Source organism: Budorcas taxicolor, chromosome 12 (genome assembly GCF_023091745.1).
Source record: "Budorcas taxicolor isolate Tak-1 chromosome 12, Takin1.1, whole genome shotgun sequence".
NCBI classification, from domain to species: domain Eukaryota; kingdom Metazoa; phylum Chordata; class Mammalia; order Artiodactyla; family Bovidae; genus Budorcas; species Budorcas taxicolor.
In genome coordinates, this window is record NC_068921.1 from 19,058,155 (window position 1) to 19,085,007 (window position 26,853).

The 26,853-nt window shown below is 44.5% G+C and overlaps 1 protein-coding gene across 1 annotated transcript in view; it reads right to left on the reverse strand.

Annotated features, from left to right (window-relative positions):
• Positions 1-18,033: 18,033 nt before the first annotated feature.
• CAB39L (calcium binding protein 39 like) overlaps positions 18,034-26,853 on the reverse strand; it is a 46,188-nt gene continuing 37,368 nt past the window's right edge. The window contains exon 8 of the mRNA XM_052650260.1: positions 18,034-18,248. Within this exon, the coding sequence (XP_052506220.1) occupies positions 18,069-18,248 (180 nt within the window). The 3' untranslated portion in view covers positions 18,034-18,068. The remainder of the gene's footprint in view (positions 18,249-26,853) is intronic.

Sequence of the window (26,853 nt, forward strand, 5' to 3'; positions counted from 1 at the left end):
CTCAATCTTTCCCAGCATCAGGGTCTTTTCCAATGAATCAGCTCTTCGCATCGGGTGGCCAAAGTTTTGGAGTTTCAGCTTCAACATAAGTCCTTCTAATGAACACCCAGGACTGATCTCCTTTAGGATGGACTGGTTGGCTCTCCTTGCAGTCCAAGGGACTCTCAAGAGTCTTCTCCAACACCACAGTTCAATTCTTCAGCGCTCAGCTTTCTTTATAGTCCAACTCTTACATCCATACATGACCACTGGAAAAACCATAGCCTTGACTAGATGGACCTTTGTTGACAAAGTAACGTCTCTGCTTTTTAATATGCTATCTAGGTTGGTCATAACTTTCCTTCCAAAGAGTAAGCGTCTTTTAATTTCATGGCTGCAGTCACCATCTGCAGTGATTTTGGAGCCCAAAAAAATAAAGTCTGACACTGTTTCCACTGTTTCCCCACCTATTTCCCATGAAGTGATGGGACCCGATGCCATGATCTTAGTTTTCTGAATGTTGAGCTTTAAGCCAACTTTTTCACTCTCCTCTTTCACTTTCATCAAGAGGCTCTTTAGTTCCTTCACTTTCTGCCAAAAGGGTGGTGTCATCTGCATATCTGAGGTTATTGATATTTCTCCTGGCAATCTTGATTCCAGCTTGTGCTTCTTCCAGCCTAGCGTTTCTCATGATGTAATCTGCATATAAGTTAAATAAGCAGGGTGACAATATACAGCCTTGACGTACTCCTTTTCCTATTAGGAACCAGTCTGTTGTTCCATGTCCTGTTCTAACTGTTGCTTTCTGACCTGCATACAGGTTTCTCAAGAGGCAGGTCAGGTGGTCTGGTATGCCCATCTCTTTCAGAATTTTCCAGTTTATTGTGATCCACACATCAAAGGCTTTGGCATAATCAATAAAGCAGAAGTAGATGTTTTTCTGGAACTCTTTTGCTTTTTCAATGATCCAGCGCATGTTGGCAATTTGATCTCTGGTTCCTCTGCCTTTTCTAAAACCAGCTTGAACACCTGGAAGTTCATGGTTCATGTATTGCTGAAGCCTGGCTTGGAGAATTTTGAGCATTACTTTACTAGCATGTGAGATGAGTGCAATTGTGCAGTAGTTTGAGCATTCTTTGGCATTGCCTTTCTTTAGGATTGGAATGAAAACTGACCTTTTCCAGTCCTGTGGCCACTGCTGAGTTTTCCAAATTTGCTGGTATTTGAGTGCAGCACTTTCACAGCATCATCTATCAGGATTTGAAACAGCTCAACTGGAATTCCATCACCTCCACTAGCTTTGTTCATAGTGATGCTTCCTAAGGCCCACTTTACTTCACATTCCAGGATATCTGGCTCTAGGTGAGTGATCACACCATCGTGATTATCTGGGTCATGGAGATCTTTTTTGTACAGTTCTGTGCTGTAGACCTTAAACTTACACAATGCTATATGTTGATTATATCTCAGTTAGACTTGAAGGAATGAATAATGCCTTAATAAAGCTAACTTTGGGCTTCCCAGGTAGCTCAAATGGTAAAATATCTGCCTGCAATAAGGGAGACCCAAGTTCGATCCCTGGGTTGGGAAGATTCCCCAGAGAAGGGCATGGTAACCCTCTCCAGTACTGTTGCCTGGAGAATCCCATGGACAGAGGAGCCTAGTGGGCTACAGTCCATGGGGGTCACAAAGAGTCGGACACTAGTGAGTGACTTTGACATTCACTTTTAAAGCTAACTTAGGAAAAAACTTTATACCAAGATTAAGTGAGTCCAACACCAGAGAATCCAATGTTTTGGTTGTTAGGAAATATATTAATATAACTAATTGACTTATAAATTTAGGAAAAGCATGTGATCAACTTGATAGACACAAAGTAGCATGGTAGAATATTACAGGGAACAAAATTATAAAAATAAAAAAGATATTAACGCTTATGTACCCAAAGAAATCTCCAATACCCACAACACTAGTTCACCTACAGAGAAATAATACATTACTATTACTACTACTACTACTACTAAGTCGCTTCAGTTGTGTCCGACTCTGTGCGACCCCATAGACGGCAGCCCACCAGGCTCCCCGATCCCTGGGATTCTCCAGGCAAGAACACTGGAGTGGGTTGCCATTTCCTTCTCCATAGAGAAATAATACATTGATTTCCTGTAATTGTCAGAAAGATCAGTAGTAGACATGAACCCCTAACAACACTTTGAGTAGTAAAAAATTACTACTGGAAAAGAATTAAAGTCGTCTCCATTTGTAGAGCATGTGGGTCTGTATCTAATAAGTCCGAATAATCAATGGAAATTCGTTACAGAAAATAAGGCAAAATGTTTTAAAGACTATAGCATAAGTATGTAGTACACAGTACACACAGACACATTAGTTAAAAGGTATATTAAAAGGGAGGCTGTGATTTTAAAAGTATAAAAGAAAATAAAAATAAATCTAATACCACATGTGGAAAGTGCTCATATGAATAAAATTATCGTGAACTCCTCATATAGATAGTACAGGAAAAAAATAACTGAAGAAAAGGAAAAAATGACTTCCTTAAATATAATAAATCTTACATGTAAAGAAAAATATACCAATATCCAAATGTGATGGATATTTGTGTATGTCTGTGTGTGTGTATATATATACAAACACATAGAAGTATTTTTCTGAGGATAATTTATGGTTTATATGAAATATTTTATGAAATTAAAGGTTAGTTATTAACTTAAATATATTTTACATACAAGATACTTTACATACATTTCATGGAAACTACAAAGGAAAAATCTACTGTAATTACACAAAAGATAAAGAATTAATTCGTACCATATCAAAAAAAAAAAAAAAACCCTAAAGGAACTGTTGTAGCCACGCATTCCAGGAAACAGACTCACTCAGGACAATGCAGATAGCAGAGTGCAGTTTATCACACCTGCGGGCCCAGGGCAGAGTCTGCTCTTAGCTAAGGACCCCGACCTGTTTTTGAGAAAACCTTATATAACCCAAATTCCCTGAAACTAGTCTGAACAAAGGAAAAAGAAAGATACAATCAAAGTTAACCCGTGATTCAAATGCCTTAACCCTAGGTAGTTAACAGTGGACAATTATCAATAGGCCTGTGGTCATACCCCAATAAGCATAATAGAATGTATGATTCTATTCGGTTACACAGATAATTAGGGTATTCTTTTAGGCGATGGAGAGACCTGGGGTGCTTCCTTCTGGGAGCTTGGTTTTCCAGTTGGTATGCCGTTTCCATAGATACTGGGCATATAGCTCAAAGTCCACAGTCCGGCCCAAGATGGAGTCCTGCTTTCAAGACAGAGCCTGTTCTGTTTCCTCCTTCAGAACAACAATAACAAACAGAAAACAATGAAAATCTTTATCAACGACGTAAACACTAATGATGAAATTCTCCAATTAAATGACACAAAGTGACAGTTAATTTAAGAAAGGAACCTACAGGGAATTCCCTGGAGATGTAGAGGTTTAGTTCCTGTACTTGCACTGCTGCGAACCTGGGTACAATCCCTGGCTGGGCAACAAGGATCCTGCAGGCCAAGCAGCATGTCCAAAATAAAACAATAATTTTAAAAAGAACGTGCAATATGCTGTTTACAAGAGACTTTATTCAATATAAGGACATATATAGATTAAAGTGAGAAGATATGAAAATATATTCCATGCAAATAGCAGCCCAAAAGACAGCAGGAGTAACTGTAATTAGTACATGTTTTCCATCCAAATCAATCACAAGAGACAAAGAATGTTACCCTACAGTGATAAAGGGGTCAAATATGAAGAGACTATTACAAGCATACATATATGTGCACCCAGCACTGGAACATGTAGATACTTAAAGCAAATATGAACAAAACTACATACAAAGGAGCAGTAATGAATAGCAAGGTACTTCAATATCCCATCTGTAAACACGGATAGATCTCCAGGCAGAAAATTAATGAAAAACACTGACCCGCATAACACTTTCGAAAAGTAAAAAGTGTTAGTCACTCAGTCATGTCCACCTCTTTGTGACCCCTCTGTCCAAGGGATTCTCCAGGCAAGAATACTGGAGTGGGTTAGCCATTTCCTTCTCCCACGGATCTTCCCCAACCAGGGATCGAATCCGGGTCTCCCACCTTGCAGGCAGACTCCTAACCAACTGAACCACCAGGGAAGCCTTAGAAAAGCAACCCTAACAGATATATGGGCTTCCCGGGTGGTGTGGTGGTAAAGAATTTGCCTTGCAAATGCAGGACCTGGGTTCCATCCCAAGTGAAAAATTCAGAGCTTTTCCTGTAAAATCAGGAACAAGATAAGGCTATCCACACTAACGACTCTTATTGCAGACAGTACTGAAGTCCTAAGCAGAGGAATCTGACAGAAAAATAAGAACTGGAAAGGCATCCAAAATGGAGAGGAAAAAGTAAAGCTTCTTCTATCTTCAGAAAACGTGACCTTATATTATGGCTCCCCCGTCCCAAATGTTATTAATAGTAGTAGTTAAGTACAATAAGATTGTAGGATACAGAATCAACATACAAAAGTCAGCTGCATTACATATTAATACAATCTGTTGTTTTATCATTCCGTCGGTAAGTGGTGTCTGACTCTCTGCGACCCCATGGACTGCAGCGCGCCAGGCTTCCTTGTCCTTCACCATCTCCTGGAGTTGGCTCAGACTCAGGTCCATTGAGTGGATGATGCCATCCAACCATCTCATCCTCTGTCGCCCCTTTCTCCTCCTGCCCTCAATCTTGCCCAGCATCAGAATACAACAGTGACCAAATATTAGAAAGAAATAAAATAATTCCATTTACAGTTAACTATCATCCTCGACCACCCCAAGGCCGTCTATGACCGCGCGGCTCTGACCTGTTTAGTCTGCTGAGCCCAGGGCTTCAGGGGCCCCTCCAGTCGCAGCCGCTGTCCCCTCGCTGCTGGTACTTGATCTAACAGCGGAAAGAGCGCAGAGGCACTTGGCTAAATCAAGAGACTTGCGAATCTATGGATCAATTTTAAGCCCTAGAACTCGAGAAGCAATTAAGTATTACCGGAAATTCCGCTCTAAGGTGAGGGCATGTTAGGAGGCTGAATCCCGTCCCGGGGCTGCAGACCCAGGACCCCCACACCCACCCGCATACACTTCCGGCCCACAGGAGGAGGGGGCTCTGCGACTCCAGCCCGGACTCTGTCCCGCCCCCTCCCCGATTCCACGCGGGGCCGAGCCAGCCGGGCAGAGGGCAAAGGGGCGAAAAGAGAGACCCAAATTCCCCTGGACTAAGGTGCTGGAGGAGAAGGGGACGACAGAGGATGAGTTGGTGGGGTGGCATCACCGATTCAATGGACACGAGTTTGAGTAAACTTCGGGAGTTGGTGATGGACACGGAGGCTTGGCGTGCTGCGGTCCACCGGGTCGCAAGGAATCGGACACGACTGAGCTGAACTGAACTGAACGGAAGGTGCTGCGGGGCCGCTCTTCCGAAGGAGCAGCCGCAGCTCGGAGCGAACCCCTGCGCCTCAAAAGTCGGCCTCGCGCCGCCCACCCCCACCCCGACCCACGCGGTGCAGGGTCCGGGCCAGCCCACCTGGCGGGCGGCCCCAGGTGCGGTCTGGGCTTCAGCGAGGGCGGATGGCAGAGTCGCGGCGCGAGGAGTTCGGGCTCCGCAGTGACCCCCCGCTCCACTCCGGGCGGCGGGGCGCTCGGCCCCCAGTCACTTGCAGGGTCTATTGTCAGGCCCCGCCCCGCCCCGGGCGCTAAACGCCAGGTGTCCGGGATGGAGGGCAGGTGGGCGGCTTTTAGTCGCGTGGCCCAGCTCCACCGCTCCGTCTGCCCCTTAAGCCCGCAACTGCAGAAGTTGGGAACTCTTCCTTGATCCCAGCACCTCACATAGCTTTTGACGCCAAGTCTAGGTCAGTGACTGGGCAACAGATGGATACGTGAGACCCTTCTGCTGCGGGAAGAAGGGGTGTGGGGACAGGAGAGGCTCAGACGGAAAAGAAAGAAGTTTGAGGTGGGGGGGGGGGGCTCTCGAGAGAGAAAGGGCGCAGGGATGAGCACAGCCCACCCACCGAAATACCGCCGCCTTTACAGGCTGCCCGTTCAGGACCGCCACTCCCCCATCCCTCCTTTTCCAAATGCCAACACCCACGCAGGCAAGCTGCAAGTCCCGGAGTCAAGCCAGGTAGTTCTGGGTCCAGAGTCCTGCCTCTTACGAAACAGCCCGTCAGCCTGTCTAGCCCCTGAGCCACCCTATCAGAGGGGAAGTGACCCATTGGATGCCGAAGGGGCCTCTGTGAGGCCAACCAGTTTGGGCCGGAGAGTCAGAGGCGCCCGGGAACCAACCTCTCCTCTCTCGGCTCATCCTTGGGCTTCCATCAGCCGCGTCTCGCAGCCTGGAGGTCTGGCCGGGGAGCCGCAGGTGGGCTCCGCTGGTGCCCGGCGCCCTCTAGAGGCCGTCCTCTCTAAAGCCGACGCTCGGCCCTTCCTCCTGCCTTCCATCCCCAGCACTTGGACGTCTGCCAGCCTGATTGCGCTCCTCCGCTCCCTCTAAGCGCCGTGAAGTGCCCTACAGACGTTTAGGATCTCTTGGAGAAGGAAGCTCTTTTGGTCAATACACCTTGACCCTGCGAAGGTGGTTTCAAGCATGAACCTGAAATATTGTTATTTTTCTCCATGTATTTCCAAGGAGAAAGAGCTCTAGTTTTCTAAGTTATAAGAAATATAAAGTTAGGGACGTCCCTGGTGGTCCAGTGGTTAAGAATCCGCCTTGCAATGCAAGAGATGAAGGTTTGCGCTCTGGTCGGGGATTTAAGATCCTTCCTGCCAGGGGACTACTGAGCCTGGGTGCCGCAACTAGAGAGTTCTGGGCAGCTATGAGAGATTTCCCCATTACCCAGTGACGAGGCCCTGTGCCGCAACCCAATAGAGCCAAATAAACACACAGTTAAAAATACAAAGTTATAATGTATTTTTGATGTTCTGAGCCACGACTGTAAAATTAACACTTTAGAAAGTTTGTTCTTTTTAAATGGATCTTTCATTGAAGATAGAATAAAAGATTCCCCTGTAGATCCTTTGAAATGTAAATACATGCAATTTCTCTGTGGACTTGGTTGATTCAGCTGTGACATTTGAAAGAGAAAGCTAAAACTGCGCATGAGCAATTTTTCTTCACAAAATTCGTTCGATCAATCAGCCCCCTTAAATCAAAGTGACCCTTTTGATTAAATCAGTCATCTTAAATCTCATGACCCCCATTAGCTCAATCAGCAAGATAACAGTTTTCATTTCACAGGAAAGTACCAGGAAGTGTTCCCAAGAGCACAGTTCTATTTAGGCAAGTTCACACATACACGCACACACACACACACTCACACACACACACACTCACACACACAGTTTTTGAGTTCTGTGCACATATCCTACTATTTAAGACTAGCAGATAATTTATCTCTTTTTCCTCAGTTTTAGAATTTCCATTCTAAAAGGGTAGATATGATGCTTTGTACTTTGAAAACTAATATCTAGAATCTGTAGTACATTCACAGAGTGCAAAACTAAAATATATACATATGTGTTTATATTTTACACATACACATATGTAATACAACTGTGTATTTGAATTTATGGCCCTGTCATAATTTACTGAATCAGTCTCTGTTGATGGAAATGTGAGTCATTTCCAGTCCTGTACCTTCGCTGTCTGCACAAATATCTTGTGCGTCAAAATAATTTCACAGGGATATCTGTGGAATAATATCCAGAAGTTAAAATTTGAATATTATCAAGTACCCTCAAAGAGGTTACCCCAGTTTCTACTTGCATCATCAATGTATAAGATCGCTGGTCTCAGGCTTCCATGTTCACATCTCCCAACTCCAAAAGTCATGAAGCAGTTGGTAAAGCGGGGACCTTGCAGCTGAAACACCGGGCAGGTGCTCTTGTTCCCTGTCGGAATGACCTGGAAACCGAGCTGTGTGGAGCTGGCCACACCAGCGCAGTTCAGACATCCCGGGACGCTGGGACCGGCTCTGAGTTGCTGTCACCGAAGAGGGAAAGGGGGGTCCCTCAGGCAGGGCCGGGGGCCAGGGCACTGGACTGCGTTCCCTGGCTTGTTGCACATCAGCTCATGATGTGTGGCACCTGTGCTTGGCTTGAGGCCCGTGGGAAAGGAGGTTCTTTGGGGAGACTGACTCTTCTCTCTGGTTCAGGGCCTCCTCTGTGTCCTGCTTGGAAAGCCAGGCACCGAGTGGTCAGGAAATGATTCCAGGTCACACAGCTGATGCAGGCCAGGTGCCCAGCCCTCACTCTCTCCGCCTTCCCAGGCGCCATGGTGATCCCACGCGCCATGGTAATCCCACGCGTCAGGGTCCCTCAGAGAGGCCCAGGCCTCGTGGCTGGGAGTTAGAAGCCAGGGCGCTGCCGTGAGAGGGGGGACGGGGCCTTTCCTGGGCCCCTGATGTCCAGAGGCTGCTGTCAGCGAGGGGCCAGCAAGCACACTGCACTCTGGGCTGTTTCTTCTTGCAAACACCGGGAGGAAAGCACAGTATTGCAGGCTCATTCTAGAAACCCACCTTCTCAGGGTTAAAGCGTATTGACTAAAAGAGCTTCCTTTTCCAAGAGATCCTAAACCTCCTCAGGACGCTTGTTTGCACTTAGAGGGAGAGGAGGAATAGCATCAGCCTGGCAGGTGCTCAAAGCCCCTAGCGGGCCCCGGGCTGAGAACCGAGGCAGGAGGGAGGGCGGAGAGTTGACCCCACAGCGATGGGTCGCTAGAGGGCGCCAGAGCACCGGCGGTTTCCGACCTCTAGGTTCAGGGATGGGGTTGGTGGAACCTCTCCCCGAAGCGGCGGAGTTGGTTACCAGACACTTCTGGCCTGGATAATCCATGGACTGTATAAGTCCATGGGGTCGCAAAGAGTCGGACACGACTGAGCAACTTTCACTTCACTTCACTTCACTTCAGTTTTTCTGACTCTCCCGCCCCAACTGCCTCGCCTTCGTCTTTAGGAAGAGCTGCTGGCAGCCGCTTAGTCTAGGAGAACTTTGGCCCCCACGTCTTATGAGATGGGAGAGGCGAGGCTCTGTGCGGTCCCAAGGCTTGTTGCAGGGGGATTCCACCTCTCAGCCGCCTAACCACCTTCCTCCCTTAGAATACTTTCCAACAATATTTCATGTAGACCCATGGGCCCCACCTCCAGGGTTTCTGACTGGGTGAGTCTAGTGTTGGGAGTCAAATAATTTGTATCTCTGACAATTTCTCAGGTGCTACTGCTGTTGCTAGTTTAGGAACCACACTTTGAGACCCAATGCTTTATATATTCACTTTATTTAGGTGAACTGCGCATTAACGGAGGACAGCCTTTGGTGAGGAAAGAGATCTGACATTTACTGAGTATCTGTGACACTTGCTTCGTGCCGGGTACCTTGGGGCTTCCCTGGTGGTTCAGACAGTAAAGAATCTGCCCGCAATGCAGGAGACCTGGGTTCGACCCCTGGCTGGGGAAGATCCCCTGGAGGAGAAAATGGCAACCCACTCCAGTGATCTTGCCTGGAGAATCCCATGGATAGAGGAACCTCGTGGGCTATGGTCCATGGGGTCACAGAGTCAGACACGACTTAGCGTGCCTGCAGGCAGGTACCTCAGCAGCACTTTGCACATATTGCCCCATGTAATCCTCATATCTGTCCCACTGATCAACCGATCAACTCATAGTTATTTACTGAGGTCCTGTCCTGTATCATGCAATGTGCTGTGCTAGGGTTATGGAACGAACCTTACAGACATAATCAGGGAAACATGCTTGAGCAGATAATTACAAGGGCAATTAGTTTGACCCATAGAAAGTGGAAGGCCACAGAGGTTAAATTTCTCAGCTAAGGTTGCCTAGCTAGTGGGAGATAAAACAAACTTAAAAATCGTTTTACTCCAAAATGTACCGTTCTTCAGCCAAACCAAAGGTTGTCAAATTTTTGGTCTCAAGACCTCTTTACACTCTCAAAAATTATTAAAGACCCGGGCGTCCCTGGTGACTCAGTGGTAAAGAGTCCTGCCGGTGCAGGAGACATCAGTTTGGTCCCTGATCCAGGAAGACCCCACATGCCATCGCGCAACTAAGTCCGTGCGCCTCGACTCCAGAGCCCGTGCTCTGCAACAACGGAAGCCACCGCGATGAGAAGCCTGAGCACAGCAACCAGGGAACAGCCCCCACTCTGTGAAACTAGAGAACAGCCCATGCAGGAACGAAGACCCAGAATGCAGCCAACAGATAAATAAAACCATTCTAAAATTATTAAAGACCCAAATGATTCATTTATTTGGGTTAAATCTATTAATGTTTGCTGCTCAGTTGCTCGGTTGTGCCCAACTCTTTGCGACCCCATGGACTGCAGCACATCAGGCCCCTCTGTCCATGGGATTCTCCAGGCAGGAATACTGGAGTGGGTTGCCATGCCCTCCTCCAGGGAATCTTCCCAACCCAGGAATCGAACCCAGGTCTCCTGCACTGCAGGCGGTTTCTTTTACTGTCTGAGCCACCTATCAATGTTTACTATATAAGAAATAAAAATATTTACTGTATTAGAAATGAGAACCACTGCACTAAACCAGGCTGCAAATAGTAACATCCTTCTTAGATTCTGAGCCCTGACCTGTTTTAATGACTTCTGTAGTCGTCAAAAATGAAGAAACTTCTATTTTTTTTTTAATATGAGGGTCTCTTTTAAGCCGTGGCCTGTATTTCTAGTGATGATGGCTTTCTAAAGATAAGCCTGACCTGCTCTGGAACCCCCCTTTTTTACATGTGTGTGCATGTGTGTGTGTGTTTATGATAAGGAAAAGCAACAGGTAAGCAGGACGAACTAAGATGTGGTGGCTTTACTAGTCACCAAATGGTCTCTATCCCAGCCGAGAGCATTTAAAAGTCACAGTTCATGGGGCTTCCCTGGCGATTCAGTGGTTAACATTTTGCCTTCCAGTGCAGGAGTGTAGATTTGACCCTGGTCGCCAAGCTAATAATCCCACATGCCTGGGAGCCCAAAAACCAAAACACAAAACAGAAGCAATCTTGTAACAAACTCAATAAATGCCCCACATCAAAAAAATCTCTTAAAACTATACAGTTCCTGAAAGTTTATGACTGCGCCTTGCCTTCAGGGTTCCTGGGGGCAAACACCACCCCCAGGGAAACCCAAGGAAGGGCCGAGGGATCCCTCCTGCTGCCCCATTACAGTAACAGAGTGAAAGAAAGTGAAAGTCACTCAGTCGTGTCCAGCTCTTTGCGACCCCATGCACTTGGATTCTCCAGTCCATAGAATTCTCCAGGCCATAGAATTCTCCAGGCCAGAATACTGGAGTGGGTAGCCTATCCCTGCGCCAGTGGATCTTCCTGACCCAGGAATCGAACCAGGGTCTCCTGCATTAGGAGGCAGATTCTTTACCAGCTGAGCTATCAGGGAAACAGTAATAGAAGCAAATGGATAATTCGACTCAAGTGCTGGCAGCTTTTCTGTAATGTTATCAGCAGAACCATGTTTAATGGGCTAATGACTGGAATTCTCCCCTTTCCCATCATTTATATTGTCAAATGGGCCTGAGAAGGCCTGGTAGATGATACATTCCTTTGGTATGAAATGGTCTGCCGTTGTTCAGACAGAGGCACTTGCTGACTCTGAATGCTTTATGGCCTTTGTTAAGTTTTACTGAGTCAAGTCATCAAATCAGAGCTGACGTAACTTGATGTGATTCTCAGCAGATGATCAGTGAGACCATATCTCCTTTTATTTTTATAGAAACCAGTGAACTGGTGTGTGCGTGGCAGGGGGGTGGGGGTGGGGGTGGCGCTGAAGCAAGGTAAGTGCTGTTTAGATACAGCAGGTCCTTGGATGAGAAGCAGATGAGTTAGTTGGGTGGCATCATGGACTCAATGGACATGAACTTGAGCAAGCCTCGGGAGCTGGTGATGGACAGGGAGGCCTGGCGTGCTGCAGTCAATGGGGTCACAAAGAGTCAGATACGACTGAGCAACTGAACTGAACTGACTGGATGAGAAGCAGGAAGAAAGAGAAGCTGCAAGTCATCTGACCGTGTTGTCTTCTGGACATCGAACACCTGCATCTCTGGTTCATGGGGAGATTTTTTTATGTTTATCCAAGTGTACTGTGTCACGTGGGCATGTTCCAAAGCCCAAACAAACCAATCTGAAGGCGTATGATGCTAGATGGTCATTTGTCATCTTCCATAAAAGCTGCAATTTTCCAGTTGACCTGGGCATCGTGGGGTCCTTCACATGGCATCTCTATGCACAGGGCACATTGTGCCAGGTGATTGTGACTTTTTAGCGGAGATGTTTTTCTGGAAAGAAGCTCCTGGAGGAGGGTTGACGGTCCAAGGAATTGTACTAGCAAGTTGAACCTCCTCTTCACTGTCACCTCAAACAGCAGTCTCTTACTTGTCCCCTGAGGGGCCATCTCCCAGGAATCCTTTTAGCCAAGTTTCGCGTGCTCTTAATGCCCTGATCTTTGAGAAGGGATTTGGAACTAAGTCCAGTCAATGTCAAGTCCTAAGTTACTTCACAGATTCCAAGGCTCCTGCCTCTGGCCCCTGGGTTTGAATCTTGCCCCACCATGTGCTTACCGGACAATCCCTGGCCAGTGACCCACGCTCTCTGAGCCTCGGTTCCTGCATTTGTAAAGTCAGGATCGTAAGAGCTCTTGCCTCACAGGAGGTTCTAAGGTTTGAGTTTAGTGTCGGTGAAGCACCTGGAATCGGGTCAACCCAGAGAAGGCTCAGATCGGCCATAGTTGCTCTTAGAGCCTCCTCCTTGTCTTGCACCCCCTCGCTCAGCACTCCCCAGGCCAGGCCACTGCCCTCCAGACTGACACTGCTCTGACAGGCAGGATGCAGGTCACTTCCTACTGAAAAGCCAGCTGCCTCCATGATGGCCCTAAACCCTTGAGGTGCCACTGAAGGTTCCCCTCTGAGATCCGTCCCCGTGTCCTCACACTCAGTACTCGGGGCACACACCTGTCATCTCTGCACATGTGTTTCATGCCTGTGGCCCCTTCCACCCGGACTCCACACTGGAGTGTGATTCCCTCTTCCACTGGCCGTGAACCCCAAGGGGTAGCTGGGGAGTCAACATGGGAGTGACCCTGCGTTGGCACATCACAGATTTTATCTCACTGATTCTCCGTGAAGCAGCTTCTCTTTCCCCGTCATGTTACAGGTTAGGAAAATGAAGGTGAGTGATTCTCAAGATTGAATCCTTGTTGTGGAGCTGGGATGAAGTCCAGGTATGGTTGTCCCCACTGTCTGTGTGGTTCCAGCAACTCCACACAACACTTTGGTGTCATTTAAGAGGGAAAACCAGCCAGAGGTCTTCAAGGGGGTAAGATGCTAAGAGGATGTGAGAACACAGCCCCCGGTACAGCATCTACACGGGGAGTTTTGAACATGTCCATTTAACTGAGCTGCAACAGGCTTCCAGGGTCTCCTCTCCTGCTTGGTTGGGCTCAAAAGAAAGTTGGCAGCCTTGCAAATGGAAGTGAGGTGGCAGCCACCGTTTCACTGGGCGGGTGGAGGCATGGCAGCTCAGGCCTCCTGGCTGGGCCTGTCATCGGGGTCCAGCCCGCCCCCCCCCCCCCCGCCCCCCCCGCCCCGGGGACCCTCTCCTTCAGCTGCTCCACACCTGGGCTCAGCCCGGGGAGCTCTACAGTGAACTGCACCATCCTCAGTCGACCACAGGCTTCCCACGTGGCGCCAGTGGTAAAGAACCCACCTCCCAATGCAGGAGACACAGGAGACATGGGTTTGGTCCCTGGGTCGGAAGATCCCCTGGAGGAGGGCATGGCAACCCATGCCAGTATTCTTGCCTGGAGAATCTCATGGACAGAGGAGCCTGGTGGGCTACAGCCCATGGGGTCGCAAAGAGTCAGACAGGACTGAGCAACTGACACTTTCACTTTCTTTTTTCAGAGTCAAGAGATTGCTCGAAAGGATCCAGAAGTTCAAGATGGAATCTCTTGTCCCACGTGTAGATCTAGTGCCTTCTTCCAATATCAGACAACCACGTGGAGCAAAGCTACCCCCTGAAATGAAGCTAGCTTTTGAAATCTTCCTGCTGAGTTCTCCTTCAGCAGGATTTCCTCTTTTCCTTGGGGGCCATGATGAAGGATGTGTCTGTCCTGGGGGTGGAGCTGAAGAACAGGCTTGGAGGGAGGCGGCCCAGGCGTGCAGCCTGGACTCTGGGGTCAGACCTGGCCCTCAATCCTGGCTCTGCTGCCAGCTGTTTGATCGGGTGAAGTTACTCACCCTTTCTGTGAGTCAGTGCTTTCCTCCGTCACCTCTGGGACTGATACAAAGGTGTGTCTGAAAAGGCTTAGCGTCAGCTAGGCTGCTCATTTTGCTGTACTTTGCTTTCATTAGGTAGTCAGGTACTAACACTTTCTTTTTAAAATAACTTTTTTAGTATTTCTATTTTTTAATTTTTTGGCCACCCCAAATGGCATATGGGATCTTAGTTCCCCAACCAGGGGTCAAACCCACGCCCCCTGCACTGGAAGCACAGCCTTAACCACTGGACCGCCGAGGAAGCCCGATACCAGCACTTTCTGTACGTCAGAAATAAAATCACGGGCTTCCCTAGTGGCTCAGGGTGGGAAAGAATCAGCCTGCCAATGCAGTTGATCCCTGGTCTGGGAAGATCCCACATGCCACAGACCAACTAAGCCCGAGTGCCCCAGCTGTTGAGCCTTTGGTCCACAAGAGCCGCCGCAGTGGGAAGCCCGCACACTGAAACTAGAGTAGCCCCCGCTTGCGGCAACTAGAGAAAGCCTGCTTGCAGCGACGAGGACCCAGCACAGCCAAAAATAATGTAAAAAAAAACACCCAAAATACAAAATCACACCTGTGTTCACAGCCATCTTCTGTCTTTTCAATCTTCTTAGGAAGACTAAGTCTAGCTTTTCCAGGTCCCTTTTGGTTTCGGGCTTTATCTAACTATGGGCCCTCATTAAAATAGCCCAAACCTTCCTGAAAGAACAGGCATGAAAAGATGGTGGTGATTCACCCATACATGCAATATTCTTTTGGATAACACAGGAAAAAACAAGTAAAAGATATAAATCTTAAGTGCCTCTAAGACTAGAAAGACCCGTCAAGTTACTTTAAAACAACTATCATTTCATATTTTAAAAATCCTAGTGATTTTTGAATTTCATTTTCCTTCACACGATTCCAGTCACTTTCAGGTCATATGTCGTTTCCAGATCGCACCGTGGCTTAGAGCAGCTGCGTGTCACACGGACCAGCAAGTGCGGTTGCTGACAGAGGCATTGGGAAGCCTGCTGCCCACCCCCCTCCAGGAGGTACTGCTCCCCAGAGCCTCCTAAAGACAGGCAGCCACAGAGGCTGGCTGGCAGAACGGTTGCTCAAAGACCGCATGCCTCTTGGCCTTTCCTCCCACGATAATAATCCTAACATTTGGGCAAACGCCTGGCTTGAGCCAGAGCCCCGTCCAAAAACAATATGAACGCAATCCATCCTGGCTTCATTCTAGAGCCTTCACCCCTGGGAGCCTACCAGGCGGCAGTGGGGGAGGGCACAGCATGAGTCCAGACCCCCAGGCCCGCCCCTCGTTCACAGCCCTGGGGATGAAAAAAAGCATGAGTAGGAGTTTGGCCTCTGGCCACCGTGGCTTTGTTCCCCAGCTCTGGTCCATATTGTCTGGGGTAAACTCCTTAGCGCCTTGGTTTCCTCAAATATAAAATGGGAATGACTCTGGCTGTAGTGAAGCACCCGTGAAATGTCTACTGCCTGACAGGCAGCCCTTGGTCAAGGGCAGTGAGCCTCACAGGGCGGGGGGACGTGGGGCCTCCCGGCAGCCCGGTGCTTTCCCTGTTTGGAGCGGTGACAAGAACACAGGGGCGGGACATGCAGAGAGAAACGAAACCGACCAAGGAGTATGTGGCACCTTTTTATTTAGTCAGTCTTTATTTAAATGTGTGCTTTTGAAATGGCTTATTAAGTATGACCTTTTTGAAACTCAAATCTCACAATATTTACAGTGACTTTTATGCAAACATACTTTAACTGTGAGCTTTTGGCTCCCTCTTTCTCACGTTAACAATTTACAAATTTGTATCACAGCAAAACCCCAGCTACTTCATTTATTACGGGGGTTTGCTAGGAAAGAGCTAATTTAAGCTCAAGGGAAATAAAATATGTTTTACTTATCAAAAAAAGAACTCTAACAAGGCTTTGCTTTCCACTTGAAAGTACGTGTCCCATGATGTGTGGGACAGTATTTAAGCAAAGAAATAAATTTCCAATAGTCATTGCTGCACCTTCTTTCTTTCTTCCTTTTTTTTTTTTTTAATATTTATACTCATCTCTTTTAAACAAACAAAACCAGAAAAGTCAGATTCGAAGAGACTCTGGACTGTCAGGGAATGTTATAAAAATAATCTGACCTCAGCAATGCAAGATTGAAGGCCATCAGATGGTCCAGCACTGGTCAGTGCTGCCACAAGAATCTCCAGCAGACCCAATAGCATCTGCCTCAGAATTCAACGCTGGGGCTGGGGGCGAGGATAAACGCAGCCAAGAAGGATGAAACCACGCCAGGTGATGCTTCAAATGCTAAATCTACAAGAGCGTGGATCCTGGAGAGGGATCTTCCCCTCTCTGGCTGGAGAAATATCTGGTTCAAGAACATAGTACCCTACATTGTAAAAAGTGAAGATACCTATGGAAGGCACTAATTCATGATCTGGAAACAGAATCATTAAAAAAAAATACAGACTAACAATTGTACTTTTAATGTCTTGTAAATATAGCTTTAAAATTCCATTTTGTACACTTGATGTCTGAAAACAAACCGTGACCTTTATTTTAAAAAACACAAATTAATTCCTAAATCATCCTAGTACGCAAGAGAGTACTTGAGACCAACATTTTTACAGAAACCTTTTCAGTGAAGAATCTGATGTGAAATTACCATGACAGATCAGAAATTAGAGTGAAATTTGCTTTAGTCCTTTGAGGACGTTTCATGCATGTAATCATTTGCCCTTCCAACTGCAGTGTTCCCTTATGTTTAAGTGGTCTAAAGCCCTGTGTGACCTCTGGACCTGTGGTTTCACACACCCTAGGCATCTCGATGCAATGATTCTTACTCTGAAAAACACTTTCACCACAAAACTTCTTTCCCAAATTAAGAAGTATGAATGAAATATCCCAAATATTCACTAACCCTATAGAAGTCTGTGAAACAGCAATTACTTCTGCTGGAGTTGTGGTTCTTAACCGTCGGTTACAAGTTTTCAAGTGAGCAGGTCCTACCCCAGTGGGTCCTCCATGCCTGTGATCCTTGTTAGACCATCCTGTTTATACCTAGTTGGTTCCATACTAATCTGGTCAGAGTAGGGTGTATATGTGTGTGTGTGTGTGTGTACCATGAGTCACATGTGCAGAGGGGATTCATTGAGATGGAATGTGGGGTCATAAGCAGAAAGGAGGGTAGCAGTTCCCTACGAAGCTAAGAATGAATGATTATGGTTAATAGACGTGGGCAGGGAATAGAATATGGAATGGCTGAAAATACTGGATCTTATTTTCTTAGTGCCTTAAGAAATTTGTGGGCAAATGGGCAGATAGGCAAAACAGTTTTGTGCCTCTTGCCCCAACTCCCAATTCTCCTCTGAGAATTTAATCCTCCTTGAGGACTGGGTGACATCCACCCTTCGAGTTCCCAGCACTTGGTGGCTCGTGGTGACTGAGGGCTCATCTGCAAGCCCACAGCCTTGCTGCCTTCCATTAAGAAAGTGTTAAAGTTGCTTTCATCAATTCCCCAATACGATGGCTCTGATTTCATATAAATAATCACAGGTTAAAATGAATATATTATTCTAAATTAATTTTTTTCATTCAAATGATTATATCCCACCTACCCTGAATGACAGATTGAGGAAAAACAGGCACCTCCACAGCCTTCTCAAGAATGGCTACTTTCTGAAATGACACTTGTCATACGAACGGAATAAACGAGACGGCGACGGTGGCAGAAAACTCGGTGGGGCTTTAAGGGGCCGCCTTCTTCAAGTCACGGATCTGTTTAATCAGGTAGTTCTTCTCATCGGTGAACTGCTCATCGTCGGTCCTGTCTTTTTGGAAGTTGCTCAGAAACTCGATGAGTTTGGGTTGGTTTTTCAGAAGAATCTCCACAATAGGCTGTGTTTTGTGAGGACTGGCCACAAACACCTGAAACATGGGGAAACAAACACCCAGGTCAAGGGGTGCACACCTGGAAACCACGGGTCCCTCCCGCGTCTCATCTGTTACTTGAGTTATTGAACACAGAAAGCCTGAGATTTTACTCCCTTTCAGAAGAAAATTACGGTGTAGGTGGAATGAGAGTCCATGAATCAGATTTTCTCTTTCTTTTTTGGTGGATTGTATGTTCCTTGGATTTTGTCCATTTCATCTAAGTTACCTAATTTATTGATGTACAATTATTTGTAGTATTCTCTTATGATCTTTTAGTTCTTTAAGGAAGTTGAATTAGGAACCAAAAACCTCTCAACAAAAGTCCAGACAGAATCAGATGATTTCACAGTAAATTCTACACATTTTAAAAGAAAAATCGACACCAATCTACTTCAAATTGTTCCAGAAAATAAAAGAGAAGGGAATAATTCCTAACTTGTTATATGAGGTTAGCATCACCCTGTTACCGAAGCCAGACAAAACTACCACAAGAAAACTATAGACCAACATCCTTTATGAATGAAGATACAAAAATCCTCAACAAAAGACAAGCAAATGAAGTCCAGAGTAATATTAAAAGGATTATACACTGTGGCCAAGTGGGAGTTATCCCAGAAATACAAGCATCCTCAACATAATGAAATCAATCAATGTAATACACCACATGTACTGGACTGAACTGCATCCTCTCAAAAGACGAATGTTCAAGCCCTAACCCTCGGTACCTGTAAATACGGCCTTATTTGGAAGCAGAGATGTAATCAAATTAAGATGAGTTCATACTGGGCTAGGCTGGGCCTGAATCCCACTATTAATACCAGTATTCTTAGAGGAAGAGGAAATTTTGGACACAGAATCACACGGACATATGCAGAGGAAAATGCCATGTGAAGATGGAGACAGACAGGAATGCTGCAAAATCAGCTTTACTTCAGATACAATGAATAAACTTGAATTAAAAAGAAAAACAAAAAAGATGGAGACAGAGACTGCGGTTATGCATCTATAAGGCAAGGAGTGCCAAGGACTATTGGCAACCACCAGAAGCTAGGAGAGAGGCACAGATTTTCCCTGAAAGCACCAAAAGGAAACAAGCTTGCTGACACCTCGATTTTGGACTTTAAGTCGATAGAATGCAGAGACACGACTTTCTGTTGTTTTAGGACACAGCCTATGGAACTTCATTAAAGCAGCTCTAGGAAGTCAATATGACACATGATTACATTGAAAGAAAACCATATGATCATTTTAACTCATGCAGATAAAGTATTTGACAAACTCCAATACCTTTTCATAATAATTTTAAAAAAAGTAAACACTCAACATGGGACAGCTGGAAATACACATGCAAAAAAAAAAAATTAAGTTGGATCCTTATTTCACACCATAAACAAAAATTAACTCAAAACTGATCAAAGACCTAAATATAAGAGCTAATAAAAATTTTAGAGGAAAATATATGGGTACATCTTCATGACCTTTGATTTAATAGCGATTTCATAGCTACATCAAAAGCAGGAGCAAGAAAAGAAAAAAATGGGTAAAGCAAACTTCATCAAAATTTAAAACATTTGTGTACCAAAGGATACTATCAAGAGAGTGAAAAGACAACATAAAGAATGTTAGAAAATATTTACAAATCGTACCTATGACCAGTGTCTATTATCCAGAATATATAAATAATTCTTCTAATGCAACAACAAAAATACACACAATGCTTTTTAAAAAGGGGCAAAGGACTTGAGTGGACATTTCCCCAAAGAAAATATATAAATTATCAATATGCATGTGAAAAAATAGTTCAACATCATTAGGTCACTAGGAAACACAAATGAAAACCACAACGAGACTAGTGCTTGCTGTGTGCTCAGATGCTTAGTCATGTCCCACTCTTTGCAACTCCGTGGACTGTAGCCCACCAGGCTCTTCTGTCCATGGGATTCTCCAAGCAAGACTACTGGAGTGGGTTGCCACTTATTCCTCCAGAGTATCTCCCCAACACAGGGATTGAACCCATGTCCCCTGTATTGACAGGCAGATTCTCTACTGCTGAGCTACCTGAGAAGCCCATTTTTTCTGTGCATATGGCTAAATGTAATAATTGAGACAAAACTGGGCTTCCCGGGTGGTGCTAGTGGTAAGGAACCCATCTGCCAGTGCAGGAAAGCAGGGGACAGGGGCTCAATCCCTGGGTCCACAATATCCCCTGGAGGAGGGCAGGCAACTCACACCTATACTCTTGCCTGAAGAATCCCACGGACAGAGGAGCCTGGGACTACAGTCCATGGGGTCGTGAAGAATCGGACACAACTGAAGCGACTTCTCACTCACGCACCACATATGCTGGCAGCTCTGAGAGTGGTGAGCTGAAAGGCACTGACCACCCCCATCCTCTACATGGCTTAGTAGAAAGTGGCAATCGGGTCCTTTGCTATTAAGGAGGCTAACAGGGAAAGGAAAGAGATACCAGCTCATAGTGGATTCCTAAATTCACATTGGGCACCTCTCTGGAAGAGGCAGGATCATAGAGACAAAGGTCTCCTGAACCTAGTATCCTGGAATTACACTTAAAAAAAAAATACTGCATGTTTATTTATTTATTTTTTCTTGGTGTATAACTGCTTTACAATGTTCTGTTATTTCTGCTGTACAGTAGGATGAATCAGCTCTGTGTATAAATACATCCATCCATCCACACCCTCTTGAGCCTCCCTTCCACCTTGTCCAGACTTTTTTCATTTTAATCTAACTGTACCTTTTAAACATTTATTTATTTTTATTTATTTATTTGGCTGTGCTGGGTCTTAGTTGCCGCACGTGGTATCTTTGATTTTTGTTGTGGCACATGGGACCTTTAGCTCTTTAGTTGCGGCATGTGAATTCTTAGTTGGAGCATATGGGATCTAGTTCCCTGACCAGGGATCGAACCCGGGCCCAGGGCACTGGGAGCGTGCAGTCTCAGCCACTGAACCACGAGGCAAGTCCCTAACTTCAACTTTTTTAATTTAACATTTTGCAAGTGAAGATACAGATCCAAATGGATTTGCCCAAAGTCACTGATGGCAACTGAGCCACAACAAACACCCAGGTCTCTTGAGTTCCGGCCCGTCCTTTCCCATCATACAATCTTGTTTGTCAATAGCAGAGAAAACATGAAATGGCATCTCATTCAAGTCTTTGAAAGATTCAAGCAAGCTAATGAAAACTGGCCATTGATAATCTGGTGAAGACATTTTTAGACCACATTTTCTATATCTTATGGAAGGTACTTGGGGAAAGAGACTATTAATAAAGAACTGAAAAAAAATGTGAAAAATAACTTTATTTTTCTAAATAACAAAATATTATTTTTGGCAAGTAAACAATTCAGTGTGTGCTTCAGTGGAAGGAAGAAAGTCAGGGTCCGGGGTACATCCAGTTTATACACATGCAAGTACTCTGTCCAGTAATGAGACGATCCAAATTCTGATCTCACAGGATGGAAGTAGGTTATTTCTATTTTACCACCCACTGAATACCTCTATAATACTGCATTTTGGAACAAAATTATATGAAGCATGTTTTCATCGAGGATGGCATAGTAAAACTCTGTGGGAGCTGGAATGACAAAACAATGGCAAGCCTTCTATAATTTCCTCAGTCAAAAAGGAAGGATCTTAAGAGGGTCTATCATTTTATACTGTGCAGGCATTTTCCTGTCCTACAAGAGCCTATTTTTATTCCATCCAATTTGTGCTTATTCCTTATGAAATAATACAAACAGAGAAGAGCACAGCAGTAACACTGCAGATTTCAAGTTCCCACCATCAGCTCTATCATTTTTGCCATATATGCCTTCAGAATCTGAATAAAATAAAACATTACAGATAAAATTAAAGGCCATTAGACACTTCTTGATGTCATTCTCCTTCCTGATGTTATTCTCTCTCCTGTGAGGTGACTGCTATCCTGAATTTGGTATTTATCATTTCCATGCAGGTTTTTAGACACTAACTGCTGCTGCTGCTGCTGCTAAGTCGCATCAGTTGTGTCCGACTCTGTGCAACCCCATAGACGGCAGCCCGCCAGGCTCCCCCGTCCCTGGGATTTCCCAGCCAAGAGTACTGGAGTGGGGTGCCACTGCCTTCTCCTAGACACTAACTACATATGTATGAATCTATACATAGTATAGTTTTTCATGTTTTTAAACTTTAAATAAATAAAATCCTTTTAATATTTGCTTAATTCCACTCAGTGTTTCTGAGACTTACCTACATTGATTCCATATAACTCTATTAATTTTAACCCATTACTAATATGCTATTATATAAATATATCACAATTTATTGTCCTAGATTTCTGCAGATACCCATTTTTTTTTTCATTTTCATGCTAAACAATGTGCAATAAACATTTTGGTACATAACTCCTTATGCCTGTGAGCAAGACTGTCCAGGAAATGAGATTTTAGGAATCAGGAGTATGGACACTTTCAGTACTTTATTTTGCTAAACTGCTCTCCCAAGTGCTTGTATTAATACTAATTTACAGTGTACAAACTGACTGCTCCCCCAACCTTACCACAATTTGATCTTGTCAGACCTAAACATTTTTGGCAATATGAAAAATGTAACGTGACATTTCATTGATATTTTAATGGCCATTTCCATGATTGCCACTTAGATGAGCATCTTTACTTATTTGTTGGCCAATCAGGTTTCCCCCAGAGAAGGAAAGGGCAACACACTCCAGTATTCTTGCCTGGGAAATCCCACGAACAGAGGAGCCTGGCGGGCTACAGCCCATGGGGTCACAGTGTCAAACACAACTGAGTGACTAAACAAACAACAACAAAAACGGGTTTCCTCATTTGCAAGTTACCAACTTGTATCGTTTGCCCATTTTTCTGTTTAATTGTCTGCCTTTTTCTAAACGATTTGTCAACTCTCTGTACCACATTCTGTCCTGTTCTCTCTCTTTGTTTATGATGTCTTTTCAAATAGGTGTTAAATTTAAATGTCAAATATTATTTCCTTTCATGCTTTGTGGTTTCAAATTCTTTTTAAAAATTCTTCCTTCCCCAACATCATAAAAGGTTTACTTTCTCTTTTAAAAGTTAAAAGATGTTTTGCTTTTCAAGTGTAGATCTCTACTGATAATTTATTTCTGAATATAGTGGATGGGAGTTTTCTATATTAATAATCCTTTATCCTAGAACCATACACAGAAGAACTATACAAAAAAGATCTTCATGACCCAGATAACCATGATAGTGTGATCAGTCACCTAGAGTGAGACATCCTGGAATGTGAAGTCAAGTGGGCCTTAAAGCATCACTGCGAACAAAGCTAGTGGAGGTGATGGAATTCCAGTTGACCTGTTTCAACTCCTAAAAGATGATACTGTGAAAGTGCTGCACTTAATATGCCAGCAAATTTGGAAAACTCGGCAGTGGCCACAGGACTGGAAAAGGTCAGTTTTCATTCCAATCCCAAAGAAAGGCAATGCCAAAGAATGCTCAAACTACCACACAATTGCACTCATCTCACACGCTAGTAAAGTAATGTTCAAAATTCTCCAAGCCAGGCTTCAAAAGTACATGAACTGTGAACTTCCAGATGTTCAAGTTGGATTTAGAAAAGGCAGAGGAACCAGAGGTCAAATTGCCAACATCCGCTGGATCATCGAGAAAGACAGTTCCAGAAAAACATCTACTTCTGCTTTATTGACTATGCCAAAGCCTTTGACTGTGTGGATCACAACAAACTGTGGAAAATTCTTCAAGAGATGGGAATACCAGACCACTTACCTGCCTCCTGAGAAATCTGTATGCAGGTCAAGAAGCAACAGTTAGAACTGGACATGGAACAACAGACTGGTTCCAAATTGGGAAAGGAGTAAGTCAAGGCTGCATCTTGTCACCCTGCTTATTTAACTTATATGCAGAGTTCATCACGCAAAATGCTGGACTGGATGAAGCACAAGTTGGGATCAAGACTGCCAGGAGAAATAGCAATAACCTCAGATATGCAAATGACACCATCCTTATGGCAGAAAGCAAAGAAGAACTAAAGAGCCTCTTGATGAAAGTGAAAGAGGAGAGTGAAAAAGTAGGCTTAAAGCTCAACATTCAGAAAACTAAGATCATGGCATCAGGTCCCATCAGTTCATGGCAAATAGATGGGGAAACAATGGAAACAGTGACAGACTATTTTTGGAGGCTCCGAAATCACTGCAGATGGTGACTGCAGCCATGAAATTAAAAGATGCTAGTTCCTTGGAAGAAAAGCTATGACCAACCTCGACAGCATTTAAAAAAGCAGAGACATTACTCTGCCAACAAAGGTCCATCTACTCAAAGCTATGGTTTTTCCAGTAGTCATGTATGGATGTAAGAGTTGGACTATAAAGAAAGCTGAGCACCGAAGAATTTATGCTTTTGAACTGGGTGTTGGAGAAGACTCTTGAGAATCCTTTGGACTGAAAAAAGATCAACCCAGTCAATCATAAAGGAAATCAGTCCTGTATATTCGTTGGAAGGACTGATGCTGAAGCTGAAACTCCAATACTTTGGCCACCTGATGTGAAGAGCTGACTCGTTTGAAAAAACCCTGATGCTGGGAAAGACTGAAGACAGGAGAAGGGGATGACAGAGGATGAGATGGTTGGATGGCATCACTGACTCCATGGACACATGTTTGAGCAAGCTCTAGGAGTTGGTGATGGACAGGGAAGCCTGGCGTGCTGCAGTCCATGGGGTCGCAAAGAGTCAGACATGACTGAGCGATTGAACTGAACTAAGAAACAGTAACCCTTTCTTTAATGATTTATAATTTCTCCACTACCAAATATCAAATTTTCATATTTGCACAGGCTCACTTCTGGGCTTTACTCTGTTTTGTTGCTCTATTTATCTGTCTCCATGCCAATACAGTACTATTTCCACTTATGATAAATCCCAGAGGAAGTCTTAATATATAGTAGAGTGGATTTCTCTACCTTGTTTTCTTTCAAAATTGTCACGGATAATCCCAGGCCATTGCTCTATCATACAAATTTTAGAATCAGCTAGTCAGGTTCCAGAAAAAGACTTGCTAGGATTCTGAGTGCAATTAAATAGAATTCATAAATTAATATGGGATTTGAATGGCTCTAGTGGTTTTTTGCACAATAAAGATCTGGTGGCTTGAAAAATCGACTAAAATTTTTTTTACCTTTCAAAGCAACAATTACACACCTTAAAAATTGCTGTGTCTCTGACTTATATATGTAAATTCAATCAGAGAATATACCTTACAAAGATTTAAAAAAGAAAAAGAGGTTGGAACTCTCTCAACCCTTAATTCTATTCTAGATACTGATCCTGAGAAAATAATCCTAAAATTGGAAACAAATTAGCTAGAAACATAAAATGCTCATTGTAGCTACAAACTGAAAACAGCCTAACTATAAACAACATGGGAATATTTAAGTAAACTAAATATACTCAGTGAAAAACTATGATACCAGTAAAACTATTGACTCTTTTAAAAAGCTATATATAACAATAATGAATTAGTGTTCACATATGGTATAGCATTAAGTGATAAAATTAGTGTATCAATATTGTGTACAATGTGAATTCAGCTGCAGAAAAAAACGTTTACATATGTGCACAGGAAAATAAAATTTACTAAAATCTTTACAAGAGTTAAGTCATGGTTAGTGGATTATAGATTAGATTTCTCTCACCTACTCTACTTTTATTTTTTTAAATTTATTTTTAAAAAGATTTGACTTCCCTGATGACTCAGATGGTAAAGCATCTGCCTACAATGCAGGAGACCCAGGTTCAATCCCTGGGTTGGGAAGATCCTCTGGAGAAGGAAATGGCAACCCACTCCAGCATTCTCGCCTGGAGAATCCCATGGATGGAGGAGCCTGGTAGGCTACATACAGTCCATGGGGTCACAAAGAGTCGGACATGACTGAGTGATGTCACTTTCTTTTCACTCTTTTAAAAAGATTTTTATTTATTTATTTTGGGGTGTGCTGGGTCTTCACTGCTGCGCACGGGCTTTCGCAAGTTGCAGCGAGCCGGGGCTACTCTCTAGGTGCGGTGCACGCCCTTCTCACTGCAGGGGCTTCTTCTGTGGAGCGCGAGCTCTAGGGCGTCCTGGCTTTGGCAGTTGTGGCACACAAGCTTAGCTGCTCCTTGGCACGCGAGATCTTCCCGATCTGGGATCGAACCCATGTCCCCTGCACTGGCAGGTGGATTCTTAACCACTGGACCACCAGGGAAGCCCCCACTCTACTTTTAAACAAATCTACTGCTTAAAGTTTCTAGGAGATGATTTTATTACTCTCACATCACAGAAAAAATATTCGAAAAAGTAGGTATTATATAGACTAGTTTTCTTTTAAAATGCATTAAAATATTTCTAAGCAAGGAATAAAAGTAGTACACTGTGTTTCTTTCCGTTTCATTTAAAGTTCAAAGGAACATTTAAGGCAGAAGTGAAACATTCAAATTCTGACACTCAGGGTTTGGGCTTTAGCTCAATCACTGATTATCTTAGTAACTTCTGGGAAACAATATCCACCTATTTTCTTACTGAAAAAGATGCAAACATTTCGAGAT